This window comes from Felis catus, chromosome C2, assembly GCF_018350175.1.
Source record: "Felis catus isolate Fca126 chromosome C2, F.catus_Fca126_mat1.0, whole genome shotgun sequence".
Taxonomy (NCBI): Eukaryota; Metazoa; Chordata; class Mammalia; order Carnivora; family Felidae; genus Felis; species Felis catus.
Genome location: NC_058376.1, coordinates 13,860,679 through 13,886,268, shown reverse-complemented (window position 1 = coordinate 13,886,268; position 25,590 = coordinate 13,860,679). Strand labels below are relative to the sequence as shown.

Genomic DNA, 25,590 nt, shown 5'->3' with positions numbered 1-25,590 from the left:
GGAGTGAGCCCAAATTTCCTGCAATATGTTAGACTGCAGGCCATGTGGCCTCTGTCACAACTGTGCCGCTGTAACAGGAAAGCCGCTTCCTGTGACAGCAGCACAAACACATAAGTGAATGTGTGTGTGTGGCCACGTTCCGATAAAACTTTATGTGTCAAAACAGGCAGAGGGCTGGATTTGGCCTGAGGTCCATAATTGGCTGACCCCGGAGTTAAAGACTAAAATAGGTAATTAAAAACAGATCACAGTGTTGTGACATCTAACTAAATTATATAGTTATAGGAATATATAACTATTACAGTCATAGGAATGTATTACAATGTACGTTTTGCAGTGTGTGTAAAATGCACCTATTATAGTTATACATATTGCATAGACATTATGAATGATGAAGGAATAAATTACATAGCTACAGGAATATAACTAAATGTCTGAACACAAGCGAGAATAAAAACAAAACAGATGCCCTTCTGCCTAGACTCAAATTAGATCCTGAAAATGACACCTTTACATTTTTCAAAAACTCAATTCAATTTTAGTCTTAGCCCAACGACAGATTCAGAAAGGTCAGAAGGCTCACTCAATATTCTCCATCATCTCCTTTCTCAGTCGATCACTTACAAATCTCAAAGAATGGCTCTAAGAATTGATGAGCTTCCTTAAGACGCAGGAGAAACAAACGTTCAGAAGAGAGGCCAGATTCCAAGGGGGACCACGATATGTCTCATTACCACCACCGGGCTTTGTGGTTAGTCAAGCAGGGGTATGAACCCACAGAGCCCCTCCTTGGAAGTGAGGGAAGGCAGGCCCCGCTGGAAGGCAGGGCGGGACAAGGGGACCTACTTTCACATAGGTGCGCTCCGTCTCCAGGAGCTCACAGATGACCTTGCGCAGCTTGTCAGCGTCGGTGAGCTGCCTCATGGTGGCCAGCTGAGGCCCCGTGGAGTCCTGAGGCGATGGGCTCGGGTCAGAGAGGTTCATCTCATGCAGACTGCGGCAAAATGCGGCCACCTGTTCCGTGCTCTGCGGAGCACGGTTTAAAAGGCAAGGCAGATGAAGTTACCCCTCGCTAGAGAGACCAGTCTGACATCTGTTCCGCCTCAAGATGTCCTTCCTGATTAATGAACTGCCACACATGAATTACATCTCTCTCTCCCCGCCCCCCGCCCCCCACCGCTCTGCACATATGAGAGCTCGGATGCTCAAAACAACCATAACAATAATTGCTAACACATTCCGAGTGCTCACCACATGCCAGGCACTTGTCTGATGTAGTCAACCCTCCCGCAGGGTGAGTAAGGGCTATTAGCATTCCTACAAAACAGCTGAGACAAAGGAGGCCCAGAGAGGTTAAGGAGCTCATCTGAGATTGCACAGCTCCAAAGTGGCAGAGCTGGGATTTGAGCCAGGCAGTGTGGATCAAAGCCTGTGTTCATAGCTACTCTGCAAGAAGCATACAAATAAGGGGACAGAGAAACAGAAAAATGAAACGCATTCCACTCAAAATACAAGGCTAATTAATTAGCACGCCCCCAGGTTAAGTGAACTATACTTTGCAACGTCAGAAGATGATTTTATAAGCTAAGATTCTTTCTGGCTCTGTTAAAGATTGGCCCTAAGGCAACCTTCTAGATAATGACAGACACTCATATATTTTAAGAAAAAAAAAAAAATTCTGTCTCTATAGCTTCTCCGAACAGAAAGATACCTCCTCTGTGGGAATAAAGGCTGTTGGGCCCTGAATAAGGCTTCCGTGGGGGAGTCCAGCCTCCACCTAGTCTCTGTCCAGGATGATTCGGGTAGAAGTTGAGGGTTCTAGGATTCTAAAGTTCCAGTTTTCCAAGTTATGCAAGACAGTTCTCCAGAGCGTGGGTGGTAGATGTGCGGCTGAAAATCCCTGGGCCCAGTGCTTGGCCACCTCGGCTGCCTATGGGACTCACCTGGGGAACATGCCCAGCTAACCCTCCAGGTCAATTCAATCAGGATCTCCAGGATGGGATGAGCCAGCATATTTTTTAAAGCCCCTGGTGGAATGACTCCAGAGGCTACTTCGCAGCACAAAATCTAGTTTATTAATATTTGTCCAAATGTGCCACCCTACAAATGTTTGCCGGATATCTCCTCGAAGGCAGGCTGTCCACTCCTCCTCCTCCTCTCCCCGGCTTCCATTCTCTAATTCATCCCTCAGCACAGACGATTCCCAATCAACACGTGTGCAAATAAAGAACGACTTCTATCACCCACGTACCCAGGAAGAACATGAGAAGAACATCTTCCCCAAAACAACAGTTGCTGCCCAGAGCTGAAAGTCAACGCTGGCATTTTTGTGCAGGGCAGAGGAGCTAAAACCAAGGGGACCCCATGGGGGCAATCTCTTAAACGCAGAGGAGGGCAGCCAATATTAATATGCCTTTTCTTCATTAGCACATCCCCAAGGGAAGGGAGCCTGGAATAAAGGCAGGACAAGGACTAGGGAAATCAGAACCTAACAAGGATACGTTAACAACAATGGCATGACAAGCCAAGAGTAGAGGCAAATCCACAAAATTATTCTTTCAATTCTCTTGCAGTGACCGCAGCTTATTCGCTGCTAGCGCTAACCCTAGTCTTATGTGCCAGAAGGTATTAGTCACCTGTCAGGGGCACTGTTCAATGTTCTCTATGGATTCAGCGTTCCAGACATTGTATATTCCCATGAAGAATCCTCCCTTCAGTGACTGACAAAAAAAAAAAAAAAAACCTCACCAAAATGGGCTCAACTGTATGATATGTGAATTATATCTCAACAAGGCCGTTAAAAAAGAATTTAATCAAAGCTTGTTTCTGTAGAAACCAACTACACAGTTTTATTTAGTTATGTTAGTGTTTTACTGACTTGTCACCCTGAAACACCCAGCTTAAATATGGCTTTGTCTTAAAAATGGCACAGGAATAAAAGACCCGTTGTAACAAAAATGCTCACACATCTTTTAAATGATCCAGTGATGATTTATACCATCTGCATTATAACGTAGACATGACAGGGGGGTTGGGGGAGAAAACCTCACCAAAACTAAAATCCTGTGGGCGAGAAAGTCTGACAAGTAACTGCCCTGGTCTCCAGCTTTTTCCACCTGACTTTTACCGTTTAGATCTAGCGTTCTGCAAAGGAAACTAACGCAACAAACGTATAACTGGCACCTTTCCTTTCACAAAGCTTTTCTAACCGGCCCGGCACAAACCACGGCTACCTGTCGTTTCCCTGCAGATGGAACATCAAAGCTACTCCTCATGATAAATAAATCCATCCCTTCATTCCCATCAGAGATGCAATACACCTTTCTGCACTTTTATCATTTAGACAGGTTACCACGTGAAATCCAATGTCCTCCTATGGTATACCAAGGGCGCCTCACACTTTCAGGAGGGGCCAAAGTTACAACCTGGGGACTCTGACACATAGCAAAGGCACAGGATTCCAGAAGACACTTCCCTTTGTGCTCCCAGTTCTCACTACACTGACCTGTTGCCATTCTCCCCGACATCTACGTATAGTAATGGAAGGTGTGGGAAGGTCTTTCCAGGTTTTTATTCCCTTGGTTTCACCACACTCTGAGGTTTCCATTTTCAAGAGTGTGAGGAGAGCTTCTGACTTTACCTGTGTGAAGTTCACTACTTCTAAGGTCTGGTATCCTTGTTTTAAGCAGGTCCAAGGGGAGAGCTAAGGTTAGTGGGCTGTGGGCTAGGGCTATGGTGCATCTAAACCTAGCCACGTCCTGTCCAACCTCACTCCAAACACCCAGCCTACTCCTCTTTCTCCCGCTCTGAGCCAAGTTCTGGATTCTATTAGGAAAAACCTTTAGCATCCCAGAGACACCCCCAAATTCCCTTAAGTCCTCTTCTGAGAGTTCAAAGCCTTAGGCATCCCTTCCTTATTAGACACAATCCTCAGCTTAGGACAGATTTAGCTAGGTGGTCTCTAACACAGAGGAGGGGGTTAATGAAGTTTCAACATGGGCAACCCTGTTCTCTGATTCAAGATATAAACTCTCGTGAGGAACATGGATGTAATCTCAACATGGACAAAATCTGCTTACTGTCAATTCCATGTTATTTAAATAAGGAATAAAAAGACAGAATTCCAAGTTACAGTGCATACTGGCAAAGCACGTTTTACAAAGCTCATAAGGAAACTTTTGCTTGGAAACATTTAACCTAAAATGATGTCATCAAGTTTGAGAATTTTGTCTTACTAAAATCTGACCCAGAAAACATCCTTAGAAGGAAGTATGAAATGCAGGTATTTTCTAGAAGAATGCAGAGATTTTGTATGCTGTGGCCCAACTTTTAAGTCCCCCTGACCCTATGCTGTGGCCAGAACTTTTTTTCTTTTTTTAACATCAAGGTCCTAGGGAGCTAGACCACGATGTAGAATGTACGAGGAACGCAAAGCTTCCCCCGCTCTGTCACGGAGCGTTTTGTGGTCTCCTCGTTATTCTTCACCAAGCTCCGGGGTCAGAGATGCCCGGAGAGGCGGCTGCTGTGGGGGGTTCTCAACACACTCCCGAAAGCCAAGTGTCCTGGAACCAGGACAAGGGGAGAAGGGCAGCTCGGGAGGAGGGGACAGCGAGGTTTCTGCAATGGGAGAAGTACAGACCTCTCCCGGCTTGAGGACTGCAATCAGTCACCCTGGAAACAGAAAAGCACTTTCAGGCATTTCAGAGCTGCCGGTTAGAGACTGTTCAAGGTAGCAAAGCCGTTCTACTGCCATAGCTCAGAATTATCCAACCACCATGCAGAAGAGAGTACACAATTGCAGGAGGAAATGGACCACTTTACTGGGGCCAGCGTGAAGCTCAATGTTTATAATATCGCTTTCTTCCTGTGGAAGATGAAAAGAAAGTACAAAAAGAAGGGGGAGGCTTTTAAGTACACACTATTGACTCAAGCTACCCAGCTGTTTAAGCCCTTCCTGTTATGCAACCACCGAGGGCAATTTCTATCTCTAGAGGAGTTCAGAGTCCTAAAACTGTCCTTTAAGTGTGACCGATTTAACACATCCCACAGATTTAAAAGGGGCCAGAGTGGCCTAAAATCTTATAACCTTTACTTAAGCTCTTTTGGAGACAGACACCAAAGTCATGTTCTCTATAATTTCAGAGACCACTATACACAATGGCAGTCCCCATAGTTTTCCATCACCTTCTCTGTCTCCTTTTGAACAAACTTTGAAGAAGAGACCTCTCGGAAGGACGGAGGCTCAACTGAGGAAATCGGGTGTACTTACTGCCAAAGTTCAAGCTGCACTAAGTGACACAAAGATCGCACGGCGGGCAGACTCCAATGTTAATATGAAGCTATTTTTAAAAGTTCAATGTGATTTGGTTAAATTAGTCCTTGTCATTAACCCACCAGATTGTCTTATTAGGGACTCAACACTTTACTACAGGAACTGACACGTACAATAGAAGTCAGTGGACGTCAAACCACCAACACATTCCCTGCGCCAACGCATCTATAAACATCTCCTTCTCAAGTAAGCAGAGATAAAGTCCAAAACCCTTAAAACGTTATAGGAGGCAAGGTGAACACCCTTCTTCCAGAAACACACGCGGAACACTCTGAGGTGGGGGTAGGGGAGATTTGCCATACACATAATACAAACACACTCGAAATCTCAACAACCAAAAGAAAGGGGGGAAACTCAACTCTCACTTCGTTTTAAAAATACACACTACTGGGGCCCCTTGGTGGCTCAGTCGGTTAGGCGTCCGACTTCGGCTCAGGTCATGATCTCACGGTCCGTGAGTTCGAGCCCCGCGTCGGGCTGTGTGCCGACGGCTCGGAGCCTGGAGCCCGCCTCGGATTCTGTGGCTCCCCCTCTCTCTGCCCCTCCCCTGCTCGCGCTCTGTCTCTCGCTCGCTCAAAAATAAGTAAAACATTTTTAAAAATTATTAAACAAAATACACATTACATCTTCAGGCCATTTAAGAATGAAAATATATATATATAAATGTGAAGATTCGAGGCAAATTCGGCTTCACACCAACTACCGATGCCCACCCCCATGCTAAACTACATGTCTCTTTATCAACAAGGGGAACTGGAGGGCAAAAAGATGCAATATGGGGAAACGGGGCTGGAAGACAATTCAGCTGGAAAGTCATAACAGAAACAAGGTTAGCAAGACAGAATTCAAACATGCTCACCAGAGGAAGCGTCTGATACACAGAGTCCCCGGACTTGTAACTGTTTTCGATCCTGGGCTTGCGCTTTATTTTCCACAGTGCAGACATCATCAGGAATATATTCTCATGGTAATGCTACCACCTGACATGCTCCGCACAGAAAGAGAAGTTTCCTAAAATACCCCGAGAGCGCCAAACGCCTTCCAGTTCCCAAGGGAGCATCCTCTCACACAGACAGCCCATGCGGGCTCGCCGGTGAAACCTACTGTCGCATCTCAACACAGCAAGGAGGGCAGCAGTGCGCCCCCCGTCCCCAGACCGGCACCCCTCTTCCCGTCAGCGGCCTCTGGGATGGGGTCAAAGGCTAACTCGCGGACTCGAATTCATGCTTTGATTTCACCTGGCTAACCAACAAAAGTTCCAGAAAGGGAGAACCAAAAGGGACCAGAACACAAAGCCGAAAAAGCCTGCCCAGGATGTGAGCAGTCTGCTCTGCGGCCAAGATCAGCTGATTGGCCAGCGTCACGCCGTGCTCGGGGATATTCAACCCGGCAGGCTCCCACAACTTTGAAGACACCCCTCTCTCACTGAGTCGGGAGCAGGCACTAAAAAACAAATAGATAAATAAATAAAAACAAACTACGTTCTTGGAACAGCTTATGTTTTCACATCTTCCGCTAATGCTTTGTTACTAAAGCAGACATTTCCAAGACAATCCCAATTTGGATTAAAAAGAAAAAAAAAAAAAAAGAGAGAAGCAAGGCTTTCAGAATGGAAATGTTCTGAAAATTATTCTAATACATTGGCTAAATGGAAAACAAAATCACAGCTGCCAGGGGGCCTGGGATGCATAAGGACAGCCGGGAGCTCATCAGCATTCATTTCCAGAGACAAGAGTTTTCCAGGAGAAGCAGGGAAACCAGTGGCCGGTGGAGAAGGCCCCCTTTGAGGCTATCACCACAGTCACAAGAGGAGGGAGGTGGCTCACAAAGAGGCTAGACTGCCCCCCTGCGGTGTGGGAGCCCCGCCCCCACCCCAGGGCCACCAATGCCCGGCAAGCTCATAATTATCTACTTGCTTAACCCCAAAAGGCCACAAATAGCGAAAACTGCTATTTACAAAAAAAAAAAAACAAAAAAAAAAACACATTACACTCAAGCCTGCATTCTCTTGTATTCTGCCCAATGTTTCGTAAAGCAATTCATTTCGGAAGAGCAACAAAAATATTAAACAAAAAAATCAACAGTCTTCACACACTCAGCAGGAATAAAGAAAAAAAATGACTGCTTGTTTCATTTCATGTCATTTCTTGACTTGTTGGTTTATTTACTTGTTTTTACATTCTACACCCAGCCTGGTGCATTCGAAGCAAAGGCTAAACCATCCTTCCGTGTTTACGGCAGCTTACAACTTAAAAATTAACGTTTGGTTTATTCTCAAGAAGAATTACTGATCTAGGAGACATGTCAAAAGAATAAGCTTGATCAAGAAATTCTTGCTCTTACTTTTTTTTTTTAAATGTTTACTTACTTTTGGGGGAGAGAGAGAGGGAGAGAGAGAGAGCGTGCATGCGTGCTCAAGAGCTCAGGCGCATCCGTGGTGGGGGAGGGGGTAGCAGGGAGAGAGGGAGCCACAGAATCCGAAGCAGGCTCCAGGCTCTGAGCCGGCAACACACAGCCTGATGCGGGGCTCGAACCCACAAACCACAAGATCATGACCTCAGCCCAAGTTGGAAGCTTAACTGAGGCACCCCCAGGTATTCCTTACTTTAAATCATAAGACAAGACACCCCAAAAGCTTAAGCATTAAGAAAATATTTAAGTGGCTAATGAGTTTCTAGCTAATTGACTTACACAGCACATTAATTAATTAACTCCTTTTTCTGAAACTTGGTATTTAACACCACACTTTAACCAATCTGGCCAGAAGATAGTTTTAGCATAGCCGATAACAATACAAGGCCTGGTTTTGCCATCTCAGAGCTGTGTGACCTTCAGTGAGTTGTTAACCTCTCTGTTCCAATGTCATTACCTATAAGATAGAGGGAATAACAGGATTTCTCTCTCAGAGGTATTGCGAGGATGAGGGAAGTTAATATGAATGGGGCCCAATATGTAGAAGAATCCACAGTAGGACCCAGACTCCAGAAGAACCATTTGCACAATTTAAGATTTTTGCTTCCAAATATCCAAAGTGAGAAAGTAACTCATTAAAGGCTAATTTAGTTAACTAACTTGGGTTGAGTGACAAAATCATTCAAATAAAGATAAAATGTGAATCGAAGCAAACCTAGGGAGTATTTTCAGGTACAGAATCACACAGTGCCCTCCGACCTGGTGAAAAGAAAAGATGAACCTATGGTTTTAGCATGGGTCACTGCACTAGCTTCACCCAAACTTGTCATCAATAACTCTGAAGCAGTTCTCTTTCAGGAAAGCGCACTGAGCATCGTACAGTGAAATCCAGGGACGAGCTGGCCTGTTCCTGCACCTGACCCTGTCTGTTCCAGGTGAGCTGTAGGGCCTGTTCTCTGGAGAAAGAACCATGAAGTCAGACAGGCATCCACAGGCAGTCAACAAAACCCCAGGGCCCCTTCCTTCCTCTCCACTGCCAGACCTAATATTATAGAGGACCCTGTTTAGGACCTCATGACTCACAAATTTTAAATGAAAACAATCTCAAAATCCACAAGGAATGAGAACACGGGGCTATTACAGTGAGGTAAAAATGATCCAAGTTAAAAAGTATTCAGAGATTAATGTTTTAGATATAGGAAAAATAGCCGTATTCCTAAATCAAATTAGAAACTGAGAATTAACATTCAATAACAAAATAACTTAATAAATACCTTTCGAAATATCTGACCCCAGTTTGGAAATATCCATTTCTCCCTGAGGGGGGCTGTCCCTGTCTCCTCCCCCAAGTATGTAAAAGTAAGGGCCACAAACATAAAAAAGTTAAGTTTAAGCAAGTTTTTGTTTGGGGTTTTTTGGCTTTAAATGAAATGTGTGTATTTCCATTCATCTGTGGGGTTTTTTTTTTAATGCTTATTTTTGAGACAGAGAGAGAGAGAGAGAGAATGCAAGACGGGGAGGGGCAGAGAGAGGGGGACAGAGGATCCAAAGCGGGCTCCGTGCTGATGGCAGAGAGCCCGATGTGGGGCTCGAACTCACGAACCGCAAGATCGTGACCTGAGCCGAAGTGGGACACTCAACCAACGAAGCCACCCAGGTGCCCTACCATTCATCTGCGTTTTAATTAATAACCAACATAAAGCCCTTTACAAATATTAAAGTTAGTTTCAAATATTACATTTGAAAGTTCAAATATTAAATTTCCAAATATTAAATTTCAATATTAAATATTAAATTTTATATTCAAATATTAAATTTTATATTGCGCCCAACTTAGAAAGGACACCAAGGAAGGTAATCCCATGATGACCAAAGACACACACATGGGTAAAAGTGACACAGGCACTCAAGAGAGTCTTACAGAGATAGAAACACCAAAAGAGACAAAAAAAAAAAAAAAAAAAAAAAAAGACACGTAGAGAAATGCAGGTTTTTTAAAATAAGGGTTCATATTTGAATCATATATTTCCCTGGCCAACGTGCTCTCCTACTGTTATATTATTTGACCTCCCTAGTCATCCAATCACTGGGCGAAGGCAAGAACCACCCTGTTACAGGATTTGATCAGGGCAAGTGGTAAATATCAAACAGAAGAACAAAAGCTAGGTGGAGGGATCAAAATAAACACGTGCGTATTATTATTATTTTTTTTAAGGTGAATAAATACAGAAACAGAATCACATACGATGACTTTTGCTGCGGAAGGGCCTTTGGACAGAGGTAACACCAGGTTTTCAAACTGTCGTACCCTGGAGACTGTGCTAAGAAGGCGTTGCTTACTGATCCACGGAACCCTCTGGGAAGTGAGGGTGGAAGGGTGGAAGCATGATGAATTATGGGAAACAAACACACGGCCTTCCACCAAAGAGAGGCAGAATAAGGCCTCAGCCAACCAAGGAACATGCTATTCGAATAAATTAAAAGATGGTTTCTCTCCCTTTAACAGGAGCCACACACAGACAATCCGAGAAGAGTTCAGTGCAGAAACCAGAAACCAGACGAGCAAGAAGGTGTAACTGACCCAGCGGCACACAAACTGGATGCCGCCTTTTCAAGCACAGACGGAGGCGTAAGAAGGAAATCGGACGAAACGAGACTTGAACCCATGCAAAGGCACTTCTGCCCTGTAAGCTCACGCACGGGTTTGTTACCAAGGTGGTGATTTGGATTTTGTGTCTTATCTCGTGACCTCTCAGAGTAAAAGCACCTGGTCCCGGGGAGAGGCCTCCTGACCGCATACGGCTGCAAAGGTGACGTGTCAGTTGTGATTCTTTGGTGGTTTGACACGTGGGACGTGAAAATGAAAATCTCTCACCTTGCTGCTGTGATCAGTTTCATCTGAGGATTCCAGGTCTGGCCCTTCGGTCTCCTCCAGAGCGGTCTCAGCACCACTGCCCTGCTCGCCGCACAGGCCGTGCCCTGCAAGACGACATCAGAGGAAAATGAGGGTCGGCATGTGCACCAACCGCTAAAAGCCATGCCTGTGCAAAGCGGGGCACGGGGTCAGGCTCACGACAGGTACATACATTGTGAGACCCTCCAAATACGAGCTCCACGATCTTGGCTCAGTAAGTGTGTTTTTATTGTTACTAGTATTATTTTTATATTATAGCATATATATATATATTTTTTTTTCCAATACCTAATTGTTATGATGCGCCCCGCCCCCCACAACAAACTCAAGTTGAAGCCCTACCCTCCCACGCCATGGTATTTGGAGGTGGACCCAGGGACGTAAACATTCGGTCCACAATACGTATGATATCTGTTTTTGCGAAGTCTGGCAAGCCATAAACAGAACACCAAACTTCCATACTTCCCGGCATACTCTACGTAAAAGAGAAGGAAGAGAACACTGCAATCACAGGCCTCTGGGGGGGGGGGGGGGGCTTCTCAAATTTAAAGAGCATCTGAACCCACAGGGGATCACACTCTGCAGATTCAGATTCAAAAGATCTGGGGTCGAACCGAAAATTCTGCATTTCTCACAAGCCCCACGATGACACCAATCAGTACTGTAGGTCCACGGACCACACCTGGAGTTCCAAGGCTCTAAGACATTTAAAAACCTCTAGCTAATCTGATGAGACAGTGGTATAATCAAACCAGTCTGGCACTGGATCCGGGACGACAGCACCATCCCTATAAATGGACAGGATAGAAGATGAGAGAGTTAAGGGAGCCACTTTCTGACTCTTCCGATGAGAAAGCCTGGGTTTGCAAAGAGGTTGCCTTATCCGGTGACACCAGTACAGTCATAACCTGCCTGGCATCACTTTCTGTTTGGACTCGAAGTCAGCTGGGAAACAGGGAGGAAGCCCGCCTCCCAGCGAGCACTGCTCCAAGATGGTATCCTGTGGTCTCCCCTCCTCCTCTGGAATGAAGCACCAACAAAGTGAATACACTCTGAATGAAAGTTTCTGTCTGCGTCCTCCCTTTTGCTCTGGCTCTAGGATTTTCTAATTACTGGCTCACTCTACCATATGGCAGTAGCAGTCAAAGAAAGCAGCTCAGTCAACTTGGTGGCTATCGACTATGTCGTATTGTCACCTCCATGGGGAAAAAGTGATTGAACACTCTGTACGGGGGCAATGGCCTAGAGGCTGGGGCCAGAGAAAAGGGCAAGAGTTGACCTCCAATGCGGAGGAGCGGATGAGCTCATTTAGGGACACTTTGCTAAGCACTGAGCTCTTGGATCACAGAAACCACGGCTCACTCAGCACTGTCCTAAACAGCCAGGCTGCACAGCCCACAGGGCACCATTCACACTGCAGTCTGCAGAATGGCAACCCCCCTGCCTGTACAGCCAACGGCTGTGACCCTACAGACCCCACTGTGTAATGCAATGCCTGGGGGACAGCTGATGCTCACAAGGTAGTGAGAAAACAGATGAAAGGATTTCATTGTTAATGATACAGTGGCGCTAGGTATCCTGAGAAGGAAGGAAGGAAGGAAGGAAGGAAGGAAGGAAGGAAGGAAGGAAGGAAGGAACGAGACAGGGAAAGGGAGGGAGAGAGAGAGAGAGAGAGAAAGAAAGAAAGAGAGAAAGAAAAAAGAAAAGAAAAGAAAAAAGAAAAGAAAAGAGAAAAGAAAAGAAAAGAAAAGAAAAGAAAAGAAAAGAAAAGAAAAGAGAAAAGAAAAGAAAAGAAAAGAAAAAAGAAAAGAAAAGAAAAGAGAAAAGAAAAGAAAAGAAAAGAAAAGAAAAGAAAAGAAAAGAAAAGAAAAGAAAAGAAAAGAAAAGAAAAGAAAAGAAAAGAAAAGGAAGGAAGGAGGGAAGGAGGAAGGGAAGGGAAAGAAAGGAGGGAACTTCACCTCTACACAACACTTAAGAATGATAAATAAAACATAACAAAATCCTTTTAAACATAGAGCTGAGCTCCAACGAGTCCCAGGGCCCAAAACGAAGACAATAAAAGAAGCTGGTGTGGTGGGGCCAGTCTAAAAGCTGTGGCGATATTGAGTAAATCCATCAGTCCCCAAACCCTAGAGCAGTGTTTCCCGAAGAGAGAAAGAGACCTATGGGTGTTAGGAGAGGAACAATTCTGGGGGGCGGGGTACAAAATTGCACATTTGGCAGACACTTAGTCTCCCTCGCTCCTGGGCACTAAATACAATTAGCACTCCCCAATCTCTGTGCCAATAAAAATGCACCCACACATTTCCCAACAGCGGTACCATCACAGCTTGGGAGCCAATGTCCTGGAGACTCTGGTTTCAACTGTAAAGACCAGAGACAGAAAACAGGTGTCAGATCGGCACAAGTTGGAGACCTGGAACTGAATCTCCCGCATTCATTCACACGGTTCCTTTGAAGGGCTACACCCTTGGTCTAAAAAGATGTAAAAAGATAAAATAAACAGGTATTCATTGGCAAAAGGGAAGGGAAGGGGAGGAATGAGAAGGGGAAGGGAAGGAAGGGGAGGGGGAGGGAGGGGAGGAGGGGAAAGGAAGCTTGTCTGATTCTGCCTACACTCTGGGACAGAAGACCAGGGAGGGAGCAAGGGCTGGGGGGGGTGGTTCTCCAAAGAGGATAACCACAGGCTGACCCCACGGGTGTTTGAGATTCAAATTTACACCATGTACTGCCTCCAGAAGACTCTATGTCTTAGTCAGCTTGGGCTTCTGTAAAAAGACCACAGAGGTAGTGGCTTAAATAAGACATTTATTTCTCTCAGTTCTGAAGGATGGAAGTCCAATGTCAAGGAGCTCACAGATTCAATTCTTGGGGGAGACCCTTCCCCCGGCTCGTGGAAGGCTACCATCTCCCGATGTGCTCACATGACCTTTTCCTCATGCACGTAAGGGAAGACTGAGCTCTGCTCTCTTGCTCTCCTCATGAGGACACTAACCCCATCATGGGGGGACCCCATCATGGGGTCCTACTTTCACAACTTTAGCTAAGCCTGATTACCTCCTAAAGGCCCCAACTCCAAAGAACAATCACACGGGGCTCACGGCTTCAATGTATAGATTTTGGCAGGACACAAACATTCAGTCCGTGACACTTAAGATGAACAAACTACCTTAAAATCATTGTAGATTTGTATTCCAAGGGCTCTGGCAAAGACACAATCAAAATCCCTCTGGACGAATTCACTCTTAAAAATGGTATCATGTAATGTCCAGAGATAAAGCTTGATCAAATAAAAACTCCTAGTCCGTTATTAGAAAACCCAGGAAGAACCAGGTCCCCATGAGTGAGAAGCCGCAGACACAATAAACAACAGAAGCAGATTCCCAAGGAATGATACTGTAATCATCAGATACAGAATGGCAAGTATGCATAAAAATATATTTTTTTAAAAGGGACAAGAGGTAACTTCAGAAAAGATCAGGTAAATTCACAGAGTTTTTAAAAATGAGAACTAACCACTGAAATAAAATGCTCAATAGGTAAGAATAAAAGTTCAAGAAAGAATAAAAGATCTATCTGAAGAAAGCACAAAAATCTTCAAATGCTAACACGACCAATATAGAATTGTATTTCCAGCTAAAATATTATTCAATAAGGAGAATATAATGTTCTCTGAGAAACAAAGAGTGAGAAAGTTTGCTACAAACAGAACCTCACTAAAACAAACAAAACAAACAAAACAAACAAACAAACAAACAAACAAACCCCACCTCTCTAAGGGATATACAGCTATACCTTGGAAATATTGTGAGTTTGGGTCTAGACCACTGCAATGCAGTGGATATCACAATAAAGCAAGTCAGATGAATTTTTTGGTTTCCCAGTGGATATAAAAGTTATATTTACACTACATTGTAGTCTATTAAGTGTGCAATAGCATTGTGTCTTTAAAAAGTATGATTTTCTAATGTTTACTTATTTATTTTGAGTGAGAGAGAGAGTGAGCGGGGGATTGACAGGGAGAGAGGGAGAGAGAATCCCAAGCAGGTTCTGCACTGTCAGTGCACAGCTGGAACTCACAACCCGTGAGATCATGACCTGAGCCAAAATACAGTTGGACGCTTAATGGACAGAGCTACCCAGGCACCCTCTGACGATTTTATTTTTAGGGGCACCTGGGTTGCTCAGTCTGTTACGCATCTGACTTCGGCTCAGGTCATGATCTGGCAGTTCATGAGCTCCAGCCCCACGGTAGCTCAGAGCCTGGAGCCTGCTTCGGATTCTGTGTCTCCCTCTCTCGCTCTGCCCCTCCCCCACTCACTCACGCTCGGTCTCTCTCTCTCTCTCTCAAAAATAAATAAACGTTAAAAAAAAAAAAACTAAAGGGACGGGAAGATATAGTTGGCCAATGTAAAGAAAGCGCAACAAATGTCAGACAAAACAGATTTAGCCACCACGTGAAGATGTATCAATCGTTATTAAGCTTGATCCATGAATAGATTTCAAACCCTTTTTCTAAGAATTTGTGAGTGTGCATCCTCCCCAAGGATCGGCAATTTATACAAGCAGGCCACACATCAGACCACAACATAAACCTCAACAAATTTCAAAGAGTCTGTATTTAGCCTCAGACTACACTTAGCAGCATTTTGGCAGAACTGAATTTGTGACAAAAGAGCAAAAAGCCAGTAACACCAGAGACAGTTTTAGAGAAAAAGAACAAGATTACACAAGGTTACAGTATTTTCCCTACCAGATCCCAAAATGTATTGTAAAGCACAGGCTAACAGAGCATAGAGCCCAGAAACGACCCTTCCGCAGAGGCGGGTGTGATATACACAGTAAATGTGCCGTTTCAGACCCCAGGGAACAGAATGGTACCTCTGCTAAACGTTATGACAGAAGACTACTCACATGGAGAAATAGAACGTTGTACCCTAACACACACCATTCACAAAAATCAATACCAGGGAGGTATACACCAGAAGAATGTCAGTAGCCCCAAGTATAAAATCTTTTATAAGAAAATACAGAAGACAAGGTTGGTTACCTTAGGAAAGAGAAGGGCTTCTTAAATAAGATATAAAAAGCACAAATCATAGGAGACAGAAACATCAGATTTTATTAAAATTAAAAACCCTTCTGGGGCACGTGGGTGGCTCAGTCAGTTAAGCATCCAACTCTTGATTTCGGTTTAGGACACGATTTCACGGTTCGTGAGTTTGAGTCCCGCATCGGGCTCTGCGCTGACAGTGCGGAGCCTGCTTGGGATTCTCTCTCTCTCTCCTTCTCTCTCTGCCCCTCTGTCTCTCACCCAAAATAAATAAATAAACTTTAAAAAAGAAATAAATCAAATTAAATTAAAACCCTTCTTTGTCAAAATGCAACAAGACACAGTATAAACTGAGAAAAGTGATCTTCAACATATAACTGGCAAAAACATTAATATCTAATAAAGGGACTCCTACGAATCAGTATCTATAGGTATATCCGATTCTAAAGCCAGTGTTCTTTCCCACTTCACTATGTGATGCTTCTGCCCTTAGCTGAAGACAAAAATTAATAAAATAAGAGAGAAAGAGCAATGCAGCTGGTAGAGCTGTTTGCAAACTGATGATTCTGTTCATCCCTTTGAGCACAGACTTCTGTGTCACTTCTTCTCCACCCCATGAACTGGGACTGGCCTTGTGAGTTGCTTCAATCGACAGAACGTGACATAGATGGTGAGACAAAAATTCCAAGCCAGGGCCTCACGAGTTCTTACAGATTCTGGTTTGCCCCCAGGATCTCTGAGCTCACCAGACAAACCGCCGCCTAGCCTCCTGAGGTCCAGCCAACCAAGCACCAAACGTACAAGTGAGGCCATCTTGTAACCCAGCCCCAGTCAAGCCACCAGACGACACAGCCAAATGTGCCACTCCGGGCAAGGGCAGCAAGGACCCAGCTGAGCCCCGCCCAAAACTGCCAAACCCAGAAGAACGAGCAAGGAAAATGACTGTCCTGGGATGGTTTGGTACCCAGCAGAAGATAACCAGGAAATGGGTCAGGGGGATTTAGTAATCAAAGAAAGCCAGAGAGGCAGGAACAGGGACTTCAAAGAGATGAGGTCATGTTCTGGCTCCTATGCTTCAAGGCCTTCTCCGAACATCCCCCAGCTTAAAAGGCTTATGCAAAAACACCGCTGGGGTTTTTTGGCAGCCTCAGTACAGTTTTGCAACATCCTATATCTCAGGTCTCCACCGCCTTCACTACAAGAGACTTTACTCCAACAACAGACACCGAAGGAATTTTCTTCTTTGTCCCGGAAGGAGCTGCCCCCATTTACTCCCTAGCGCACCCCACACACACTGGCTCTGCTGACCATCAGAGAGACGGGAGAGCCGAAGGTAAGGCTGAAGAAGTGGTCACAGCAAGGGAGCCGCCACCTCGCCTCCATTCCATCCCCACGTTTAGCACAACGTCTGGCACAGAGGAGGTGCCCAGTAGCCATGTGGCAGCACAGAGAAGAAGCAGGGCCAAATCTGAAGAGACAGTGGGTTGACAGGGGGCTGGGCAGCCCCAGAGAATGAGGAAGCACAGAGTAGGGCTGAGGCTGGGGGGGACGGGACCCAGAAGCACCATAAATAACATTTATTGTTGCAAAGAGGTGCGGTCATTTTTCACTTTTTAAAATGATTTTCATATCGGGGCACCTGGGCGGCTCAGTCGGTTAAGCATCGGACTCTTGGTTTCGGCTCAGGTCATGATCTCACAGTTCGGGAGTTCGAGCCCTGCGTTGGGGTCCGCTCTAAGCATGGAATCTGCTTTGGATTCTCTCTTCCTCTCCCTCTGCCCCTTCCCCCTCCAAAAGAAAATCCTTACAATGATTTTCACATCATAACAATGCTCTGGTGACCAAGAAAACCTTTGTGACGAGCATAGCCCACTCACAACTAGCAGGATGCACACATCAATGTAAGCCTACGTTTAGATTTATCTTTAATTTACTTGGTTGAGGCACATTCACTCTGGCTCCATTTAAGTCCCTTTGGGACTTAAAGAAAGAAGATAAAAATCTTTCGCTTATGAGATGTACTAACTATGTGTACTACATAAGCAGATTCTCCAAATCAAACATTTCCAAAGAGGGACCAATTATAACACTGATTTTCATAACGCCTTGATTAATGCCTGAGTTTAAAGCTCTGTGAGGAAAAAAAAAAAATGATTGGAGGACAAGGGGGCAAGAAAAGGTTAGATACTGTCAATAAAAACATTTAGCTGAAATTTAACCACTAGGCCAGGATTTTATTTTGCTTTTTAGTCACATAAGAATTCCATAGAAACACTCATAATATATGTATATGATCAGCATAAACACTCCACAACAAAGCTAAAAAGCAAAAGTAATTACAGAGGGGGAAAAAAAAAAAAGAATAGGTTAAAGTGCTCCAACTTTGACTTCATTGACAAATAACTTGTTCCCAGCCAAATTTCACACAATCTCAGTGTCCGTTTCTCTACGGAGAGAAATTTTTACATCCCCAAAAACCGTAGATCTAAGCGTTACCGACTCTGTTAATCTGTTGTAAAAGCCAAATAATACAAGGTTCATTACTGTTCTTTTAAAATACACACACGGAGGCTCTGACATTCTGAACCATTTTTCCCCACACACAGGATTTCGAGGGTGTCGTCAACCCAATCCAGCCGGAAATCAAGACTAGATGTTTGGCTCTCGCCAGCAGGGCCTCAGGAAGCAAGCCAGGTGCTGTGTGACAAAACCACGGGGCCCAGACAGTTTACAAAACGCACATGGCTCCAAATTTTATCAACAAACAAACAGAAGACCGTGTGCTACTGGTATCTGGGAGACTTCAGAGCCTCCGAAGGATGGGGCCATATTTGTTTGCAGGAAAAAAATCTGTGCGGTGCCTATTTCTCTGTTGTGTCTCCCTGCTGCCTGATTGTCTTGTGTTTTCAGAATCAAGCTCCAGACAATCTGCACGGAACAACGGTCTGAAATAGACTCGTACCTTCCCCAGGCACTGAGGGAAGCAGGCTCTGCCCGCAAATCAAACAACTGTCCGTGGTGGGTGCTCAACCAGTCCTCTGGCCAAGGTGCCTTGGGCTCTCCCGACTGTCACAGAAGCCTTTCCTGTTACAACAAACTCTGCTTAATCTACTTCCTCCAGGAGGGGTATTTGTACTGGGGCAGACTCTAATCCTCCACTTAGCATCAGACAGATGTGCCTGAGGTATATCAAGGGGGGAGGGAGGCGCTTGACTCTGCAAACAACGATGGCCCCAACTGTCCTTGACGCGCATAGGCCGGAGTGAGCTGCAGACGCCCAGCTCGGCTTCCATAATGACCACTTTTCAAACAAGAACCAACTTTAGTTTGCTGAACTCTGGCACTTTTATTGTAACACTGAGCTAAATGAGGGCACCGGCTTTGCCCTAACCCGTCGAGAGGAATTTTAGAGAAGATAAAGCAGAGCTGCATTCACCATAAAAATTAAATGGATGCGAGCCTTGATGGCGGGATTTAAAATGAAAGACGCAAACAGATGTTTTGAAGCCTTGGAAAGACACCATTGATGCTCTGTAGTGATTCTTTCAACGTGCGTAAAATGTGGGGATTGCAGAATTACTGAAAGAAATACCTCTGTGCCAAGAATTAATTTCAATGATAAATATCTTATGCCAGAACAATCCTACTCACACTTGGGAGAAAGGCCTCAGAATAAGCATTTATTTGTTCTTTGCTCTTCCCTTGACTCAAAAGGCAGTGGGTGGGGGAGGCCCAGGGGGAAATGCCAGAGAAGGGTATTTGTGTTAGAATTCCCTCAATAAGTGTTTAATAAAACCTTTCAAAATTATTGTACGCCGAGATTTGCTTTTCTATATTGATGCTCACTGCGAATATTTCCCTAACTGGGTAATGTGGGTTTTCCTTCTAGTAAAGCGGGCCAGTGGCTCTCCAAGGGAGGAGATTTTGTTGCTCAGGGGACAGCTGACAATACGTGAAGAGATTTTGGTTGGCACAACTCGGGGAAGGGGCTACCGTTAACTTACAGTGGTTACATTAATGCACAGGACAGCCCCCCCACCACAAAGAATAACCTGGCCCCAAATGTGAGTAGCTCCAGAGGAGACCAGTATTCAAAATAAATCACACAGGAGCATTCGAGAGGCTTTTTGGAAACCTCACACAAACAGTGCTGCAACTTCCTACCTCAGCTTCCTCTTCACTCCAAGGTTCTCTCTATAACAACAGCCACTCAAGGGACTGTCGTTTTGTCTAGACATCCTTCCTCCATTTTCTTACCAGTACGTCGGTAAACAAACATTAAAAAAAAAAAAAAAGGTGGGGGGAGGGGGATGAAAGTAGCTCAAGAAAGATTTTGACAAGGACCCCAGGTGGTCAATGACTGAGAATGGGAAGCTGAGTCTCAGGGAGAACACAGAGGATGAGATCTCTTATTTTCTAAGGCAACACAGCAACCCATTTGCCAAGCTTCCTTCTCAAGGGACACAAGGGCGGGGACACACTCCACATCCCCTAACGGATTTCCATTACAAAAATCTCAGGCCACAATATGATGTCAACAAATGCCACCACAGATGGTCTGCGTATGACCATAACTTTCCAATCACCTTGTCATTCTACCAAGACAATCAAAAGAAGATCAACAAACAAAGACCGTTGGAGACCAAAGGTAGTGGATCCCAATCCCAGCTGCACGTTAGAATCCCCTGAGTTTTAAGTAACCACAAGTACAAATGCACCCCCAGGCCCCACCATCATGGGAATCACCATCTCTGAAAAGGGGCCCAGGTGTCTCAGCACCTAGTCAGCAGAATTCATTTCTTTCTGCCTGGGAAAGGGAAATACTTAAGTAAGGTATTCATAAACTTAGTTCTCAGACAATTCACCTGTTGCACATTGAGGTGGATGGAGGAGAGACCAGAGAGATAAAAAAATGAGCAGCTTCCGGTTACAAGCCACAAATCTTCATGTCTCCATAAGAGACTGTGCTTTGAACACATAACATTTATCGAGCACTAAGACCTAAACACTTCACTTTTATTTTTATTAATTTTTTTTTAGCATTTATTCATTTTTGAGAGAGAAAGAGCATGAGCGGGGGAGGGGCAGAGAGAGAGAGAGAGAGAGAGAGAGAGAGAGAGAGAGAGAGAATCCGAAGCAGGCTTTAGGCTCTAAGCTGTCAGCACAGAGCCCGATGTAGAGCTTGAACTCATGAACCACGAGATCATGACCCGAGCCGAAGCTGGATGCTTAACCAACTGAGCCACCCAAGCATCCCCAAAACACTTCACTTTTATAACTCAATTAACCCTCACAACAACTTAGTGAGACAGTACTGTGGTATCATCCCCATTTTATGCACAAGGACACTGAGGCACAGAGAGATTAAGCATAACCTGTTCAAAGACAGAAAGCTAATAAACACAGAACCAGGACTTAGTCCCAAGAAACGTGGTCCCAGAGCCTACTCTATCTCACTAGGGTGTGGGGCTTTCAGAGAGGAAACAAACTTATGCAACAAAGGGGTTCAGAAATAATCCAGTGCTGAAAGTTAGTCCCATTATTTCAGTTCAGGGTTCTGAGGGCAAGATTGGGCCACGCCTGCCTACTTGGGCACCGGCCAGGGCTCACGTGGACCCCAGGGTCCCTGAGACACTGCGTGGCCCTCCGTCAAGGTGGCCAAACATCCACTGTGACCACCATTAAGACGGTCCCTGCATCAGACCTCAAACCTGCACTCAGGATGCTTCTTATTTTTAGCTCCTTCTAAATTTAGACTAAGGCGATAGTCCAGCCTCCCCATTGTACAAATTTTCTAGTTGTTTTCTTTACTATTTTAACTGCAGCCGTCAGTGGATGCTGCTTTATCTCTGCCTCATTACGGAGCAGTCTTTCAGATCATTTTATCCTGTTTCCTTGCCTCTTGTATTTTTCATGGTGAAATGGGGACTAGGAGCTGCTAGCGACCAGAAAGAAGGCAAAGAGGCTTCAGCTGCTCCAATTGGACCGCCACTGCCCAGGGCTTTTGAGAATTCTTCTGGAACGTGTTAATGCTGAAGAAAACTAACACGATGACTACCTTTTTGCTTTATGCTTGAACCAGTTTTAATGACCTGAATTTGACCCAGAGGACTGTGTTCTGAAGGATTTTGATCATCGCAAAATAGTATCGTTTAACTGGAAAAGAAGCAAAGGAATGGATACATCTTCTAAGAATGATTCCAAAATGGAAATTTTAATGTGTTTTAAACACCGGTAGATTTGGTGGATTAAGCACTCAGCCTTCAAAGGTGACTGGCCTGAAGGAGGTAACATGTACTATGTAGAGGTCAGTTAGGTTTAAAACTCCATCATATAAAAGATGGGACAGCTACTATATATATAGAATATACTCAATATTTCTAAAATAAATACATGCATGCAAATACATTTTAATTAAAACAATTTTAATAAAAATTTGCAAAACGTACACACACATACACACACACACACACAATTTTTTAAAGAAGAAACACCCCAAAATAGGGACAATCAACCTTTATTTAAACAGTTTGTTTAAACAGTTCCAAAAAAACTTTATTGTAAAAACAGGCCATGGGTTGCATTTGGCTTGTGGGTTGTAGTTTGCCAACCCCTGCTTTATATCCATAGCCCACAGGAAGGGCTCAGATGGAAAAAAAAAATCAAAGAAAGTTGAAATACACTGTATGTACATAGTACGTACATCCAGATCTTATAAAAATCCTTTAAATAACCCAACCTAACCTAACACAACAAGCCTCATTCAGAGTCATATTACAGATAGAAACATCAGTCTCTGTGAACTGAGTTTTATGGGATCAATCCTGCCATCTTGTGGTCACACAAAAGAATAGCCTTCGTGGTCTCCATTCCCCATAGGGGTACACAGCTCCCTGGAAACATTTTCTAAAAATCTGATTGGGGTGCGGGTACTGCAATGACATAATGAGTCAAGGAAGTCAACAGCAGTAAGTGTGATCAATTTTCTGAAGCCTCAACTTGTCAAATTCCTGCAACAGCCACTGAACAAAAGAATGTGCTCTCACAAGGGCTCTGCTGGGGATCTATTCTCATCAAGCCAAACTTCAGAAGGGAATTTGAAACACAGTGACAGGAGGGTGCCTGGGTGGCTCAATCAGTGTCTGACTTGGGCTCAGGTCATGATCTCGTGGTCCATGACATTGGGCTCTGCACTGACTGTAGAACTTGCTTGGGATTCTCTCTCTCTCCTTCTCTCTCTCTCTCAAAATAAGTAAATAAACTGAAAAAAAAAATCAATGGCAGGGCAAAGAATATTCAAAGTACCTATACCCAGAGTTTGAAATCAAAGACTTTTTTTTTTAATTCAAGTTTTGAAAAGAAAATCAATCCAAAGACCCCAACTTGCTAAATCAACCCCACTACTAGAACCAGGTCATGGAGAAAGAAGTGACAGCAACATGCTATTGACTGGTGGGCTCATTCACGGACCCTCACTCAACAAGAACGGGGTGCCGTGGAGCAAAGTGAAGCAGGTGTAAGCCCAGTCCCAGGAACAAACTCAGGACAGAGAGACAAACCAGTAAGAACAGTATTGTACAACTAGGGCACACATGAAAGAGGTCTTTGCAGGGTCCTAGGGACCCAGAGCAGGGAGGCTCCAAGGGGCAGATAGCATACAAGTTGCTTCTTTTTTTGTTGTTTTTTTTTTTTAAGTTTATTTCTTAATTTTGAGGCAGGGGCTGGGGGGAAGGAGGGCAGAGAGAGAGAGGGAGAGAGAGACAATCCCAAGCAGGCTTCACACTGTCAGTGCAGAGCCTGATGCGAGGCCCAAACTCACAAACCATGAGATCATGAGCTGAGCCGAAGTCAGATACTTAACTGACTGAGCCACCCGGGTGCCCTCAAGTTGCTTCTTTTAGGGTAAGCACAAGGTTACAAAGGGATAGGGAGAAAGGCTGAGGGCAGGAAGCACAGCGGGTAAGGCAGGGCACGGTTGCACCTGTGGACTCCTGCTCCGACTGGAGACCGGGCGAGCCCAAGAGAAGCTGACCAAATGAGAGCTCTGGGCATATTTCCACGCGGGGCAGCCCGTACCCTCTCCCACACAGAAGGGAAAGCACGGGCTTGACGGTTTGGGGGACGGTGGTGTGGAAGGCAGAGGGGGGACCCGGAGCCTTGGTAAATCTCTGTCATCTCCACCCACAGCCAAGACATGGGGGCCTCTACCCATTCGACTTTCTCCAAAATGATACACAGCAGCAGCAGCTGCGTGTGTGACAGGTTGATTAGTGGACAAACGGTTACTCCGCAAGAACACAAGTCCCCTGACCCCTGGAAATTAACAGGAAGCACACACTCCGTAACCAGTTCATTTCACTCGTACATCTTAGGCCTGCTGGCCCCAGGCCACTGGAACACACACACACACACACACACACTCACACACACACACACACACACACACACCCAGCAGGTCCCGGCTGACCCGGGCTCAGATGCGGGTCCGGCACACGGCGCAGCCATACCTGGGTTGCTGCTGAGGAAGGCCAGGGGGCTGTCGTTGAGATCCGCGGGGCCGTCCGCTCGGTGGGGCGGGCAGTCCAGCAGCTCCACACCCCCGACCAGCTCGGGGTAGGTCCTCACCAGGAGGCCCAGGGACGGCTGCGTGAGGAAATCTTTGAGCACAGAGGAGTTCAGGGTGCCTGCAGCCCGGCTATTGATCTCGAGAATCTCATCTCCCGCTTTCAGGCCTGCCAACGCGAGACGGAAAATGTTTCATTTCACACGCACATAAAAGCAGTGGCGGCCGCAGCATCGAGTCAGATCACAACAGCGTAGAAACCCTGCTGTAAAGGGCACGTGGAGTCACCTGTCGTGGGCCCCACGGCCCCGGGCGCCGGGGCAAACAGGCTCTGGTCCTCAACAGTGATCACCAGGTGATCACGCGGGCCCCGGTCTCAAAGGTTCCGGACTCGGTCGTGACAAGCGTGCCTGTCTGTCCTGCACACACACCAACTAAACACATTTTCTCCTTCCCGAATCCACCTGCTCTGGGCACCTTCTCCTCACAAATGCTAATTCCGGCTATCATCCTCAGTTTTGAGGGGAAATGGTAGAAATGCTCTGGGTAGCTGGGGCGGCTCAGTCGGTTAAGCATCTGGCTTCAACTCAGAGCATGATCTCGCGGTTCGTGGGTTCGAGCCCCGCGTCGGGCTCTGTGCTGACAGCTCAGAGCCTGGAGCCTGCTTTGGATTCTGTGTCTCCCTCTCTCTCTGACCCTCCCCTACTTGTGCTCTGTCTCTCTCTTTCTCAAAAATAAATAAACATTAAAAAAAATTTAAAAAAACAAGAAAACAAATGCTCTGATTGCTATAATCAGTATGTTTTGTACACACTCGTGCGACAGTGCACACATGTGGCACGGCCAGCTAACATCTCTTTGCTCACTGCTATGGAACCAAAGTGCAGTGAGCTTCTTCTGGCTACGAATATAGAAAATCAACTTATTCCAAATTCAAACACAATCTAGAGAACCACATGTGATCATTTTTTGCCCTCCACACACCCCCTCCCGCCTTTTTTGTAACTATATCACGGCTTCGGGGTGAGTATCTTTTGGAAGGTCCCCAAAGGTTCTGCTGCTTTTGCAAAGCATGCTGGGGGAGTTGCCAAAGTCTGGGACCCAAGGGAACTAGCCCAACCCAAAAGAACAAGAGGTTGTGACGGACCCTGCGGCGTTTCAACCTGGTATTAAAAGAATATTCCAGCAGTTTGAGAAAGGGAGAGGTTAGAGCAGAACATGAAAGGAAATATTGTTTCAGCTACGAAGAAGACAAGAGTCCAACTCTCACTCTAAAGACTCATGTGGAAGAACAAACTTGGAAAGGGAAGTGAGTG

The 25,590-nt window shown here is 45.3% G+C and overlaps 1 protein-coding gene across 13 annotated transcripts in view; it reads right to left on the bottom strand.

The window, feature by feature from the left end:
- Positions 1 to 25,590, bottom strand: part of TIAM1 (TIAM Rac1 associated GEF 1) — a 399,670-nt gene that overhangs the window by 34,705 nt on the left and 339,375 nt on the right. For 12 of the 13 annotated variants that reach the window (XM_045036687.1, XM_045036692.1, XM_045036693.1 and 9 more), the window contains 3 exons: positions 24,219 to 24,443; positions 10,620 to 10,723; positions 847 to 1,026 (listed from right to left, as the gene is read on the bottom strand). In XM_045036687.1, the coding sequence (XP_044892622.1) occupies positions 847 to 1,026; positions 10,620 to 10,723; positions 24,219 to 24,443 (509 nt within the window). Of the gene's footprint in view, positions 1 to 846; positions 1,027 to 6,191; positions 6,889 to 10,619; positions 10,724 to 24,218; positions 24,444 to 25,590 lie in introns of those variants that run through there. The other variant, XM_023238817.2, reaches the window with a different exon arrangement.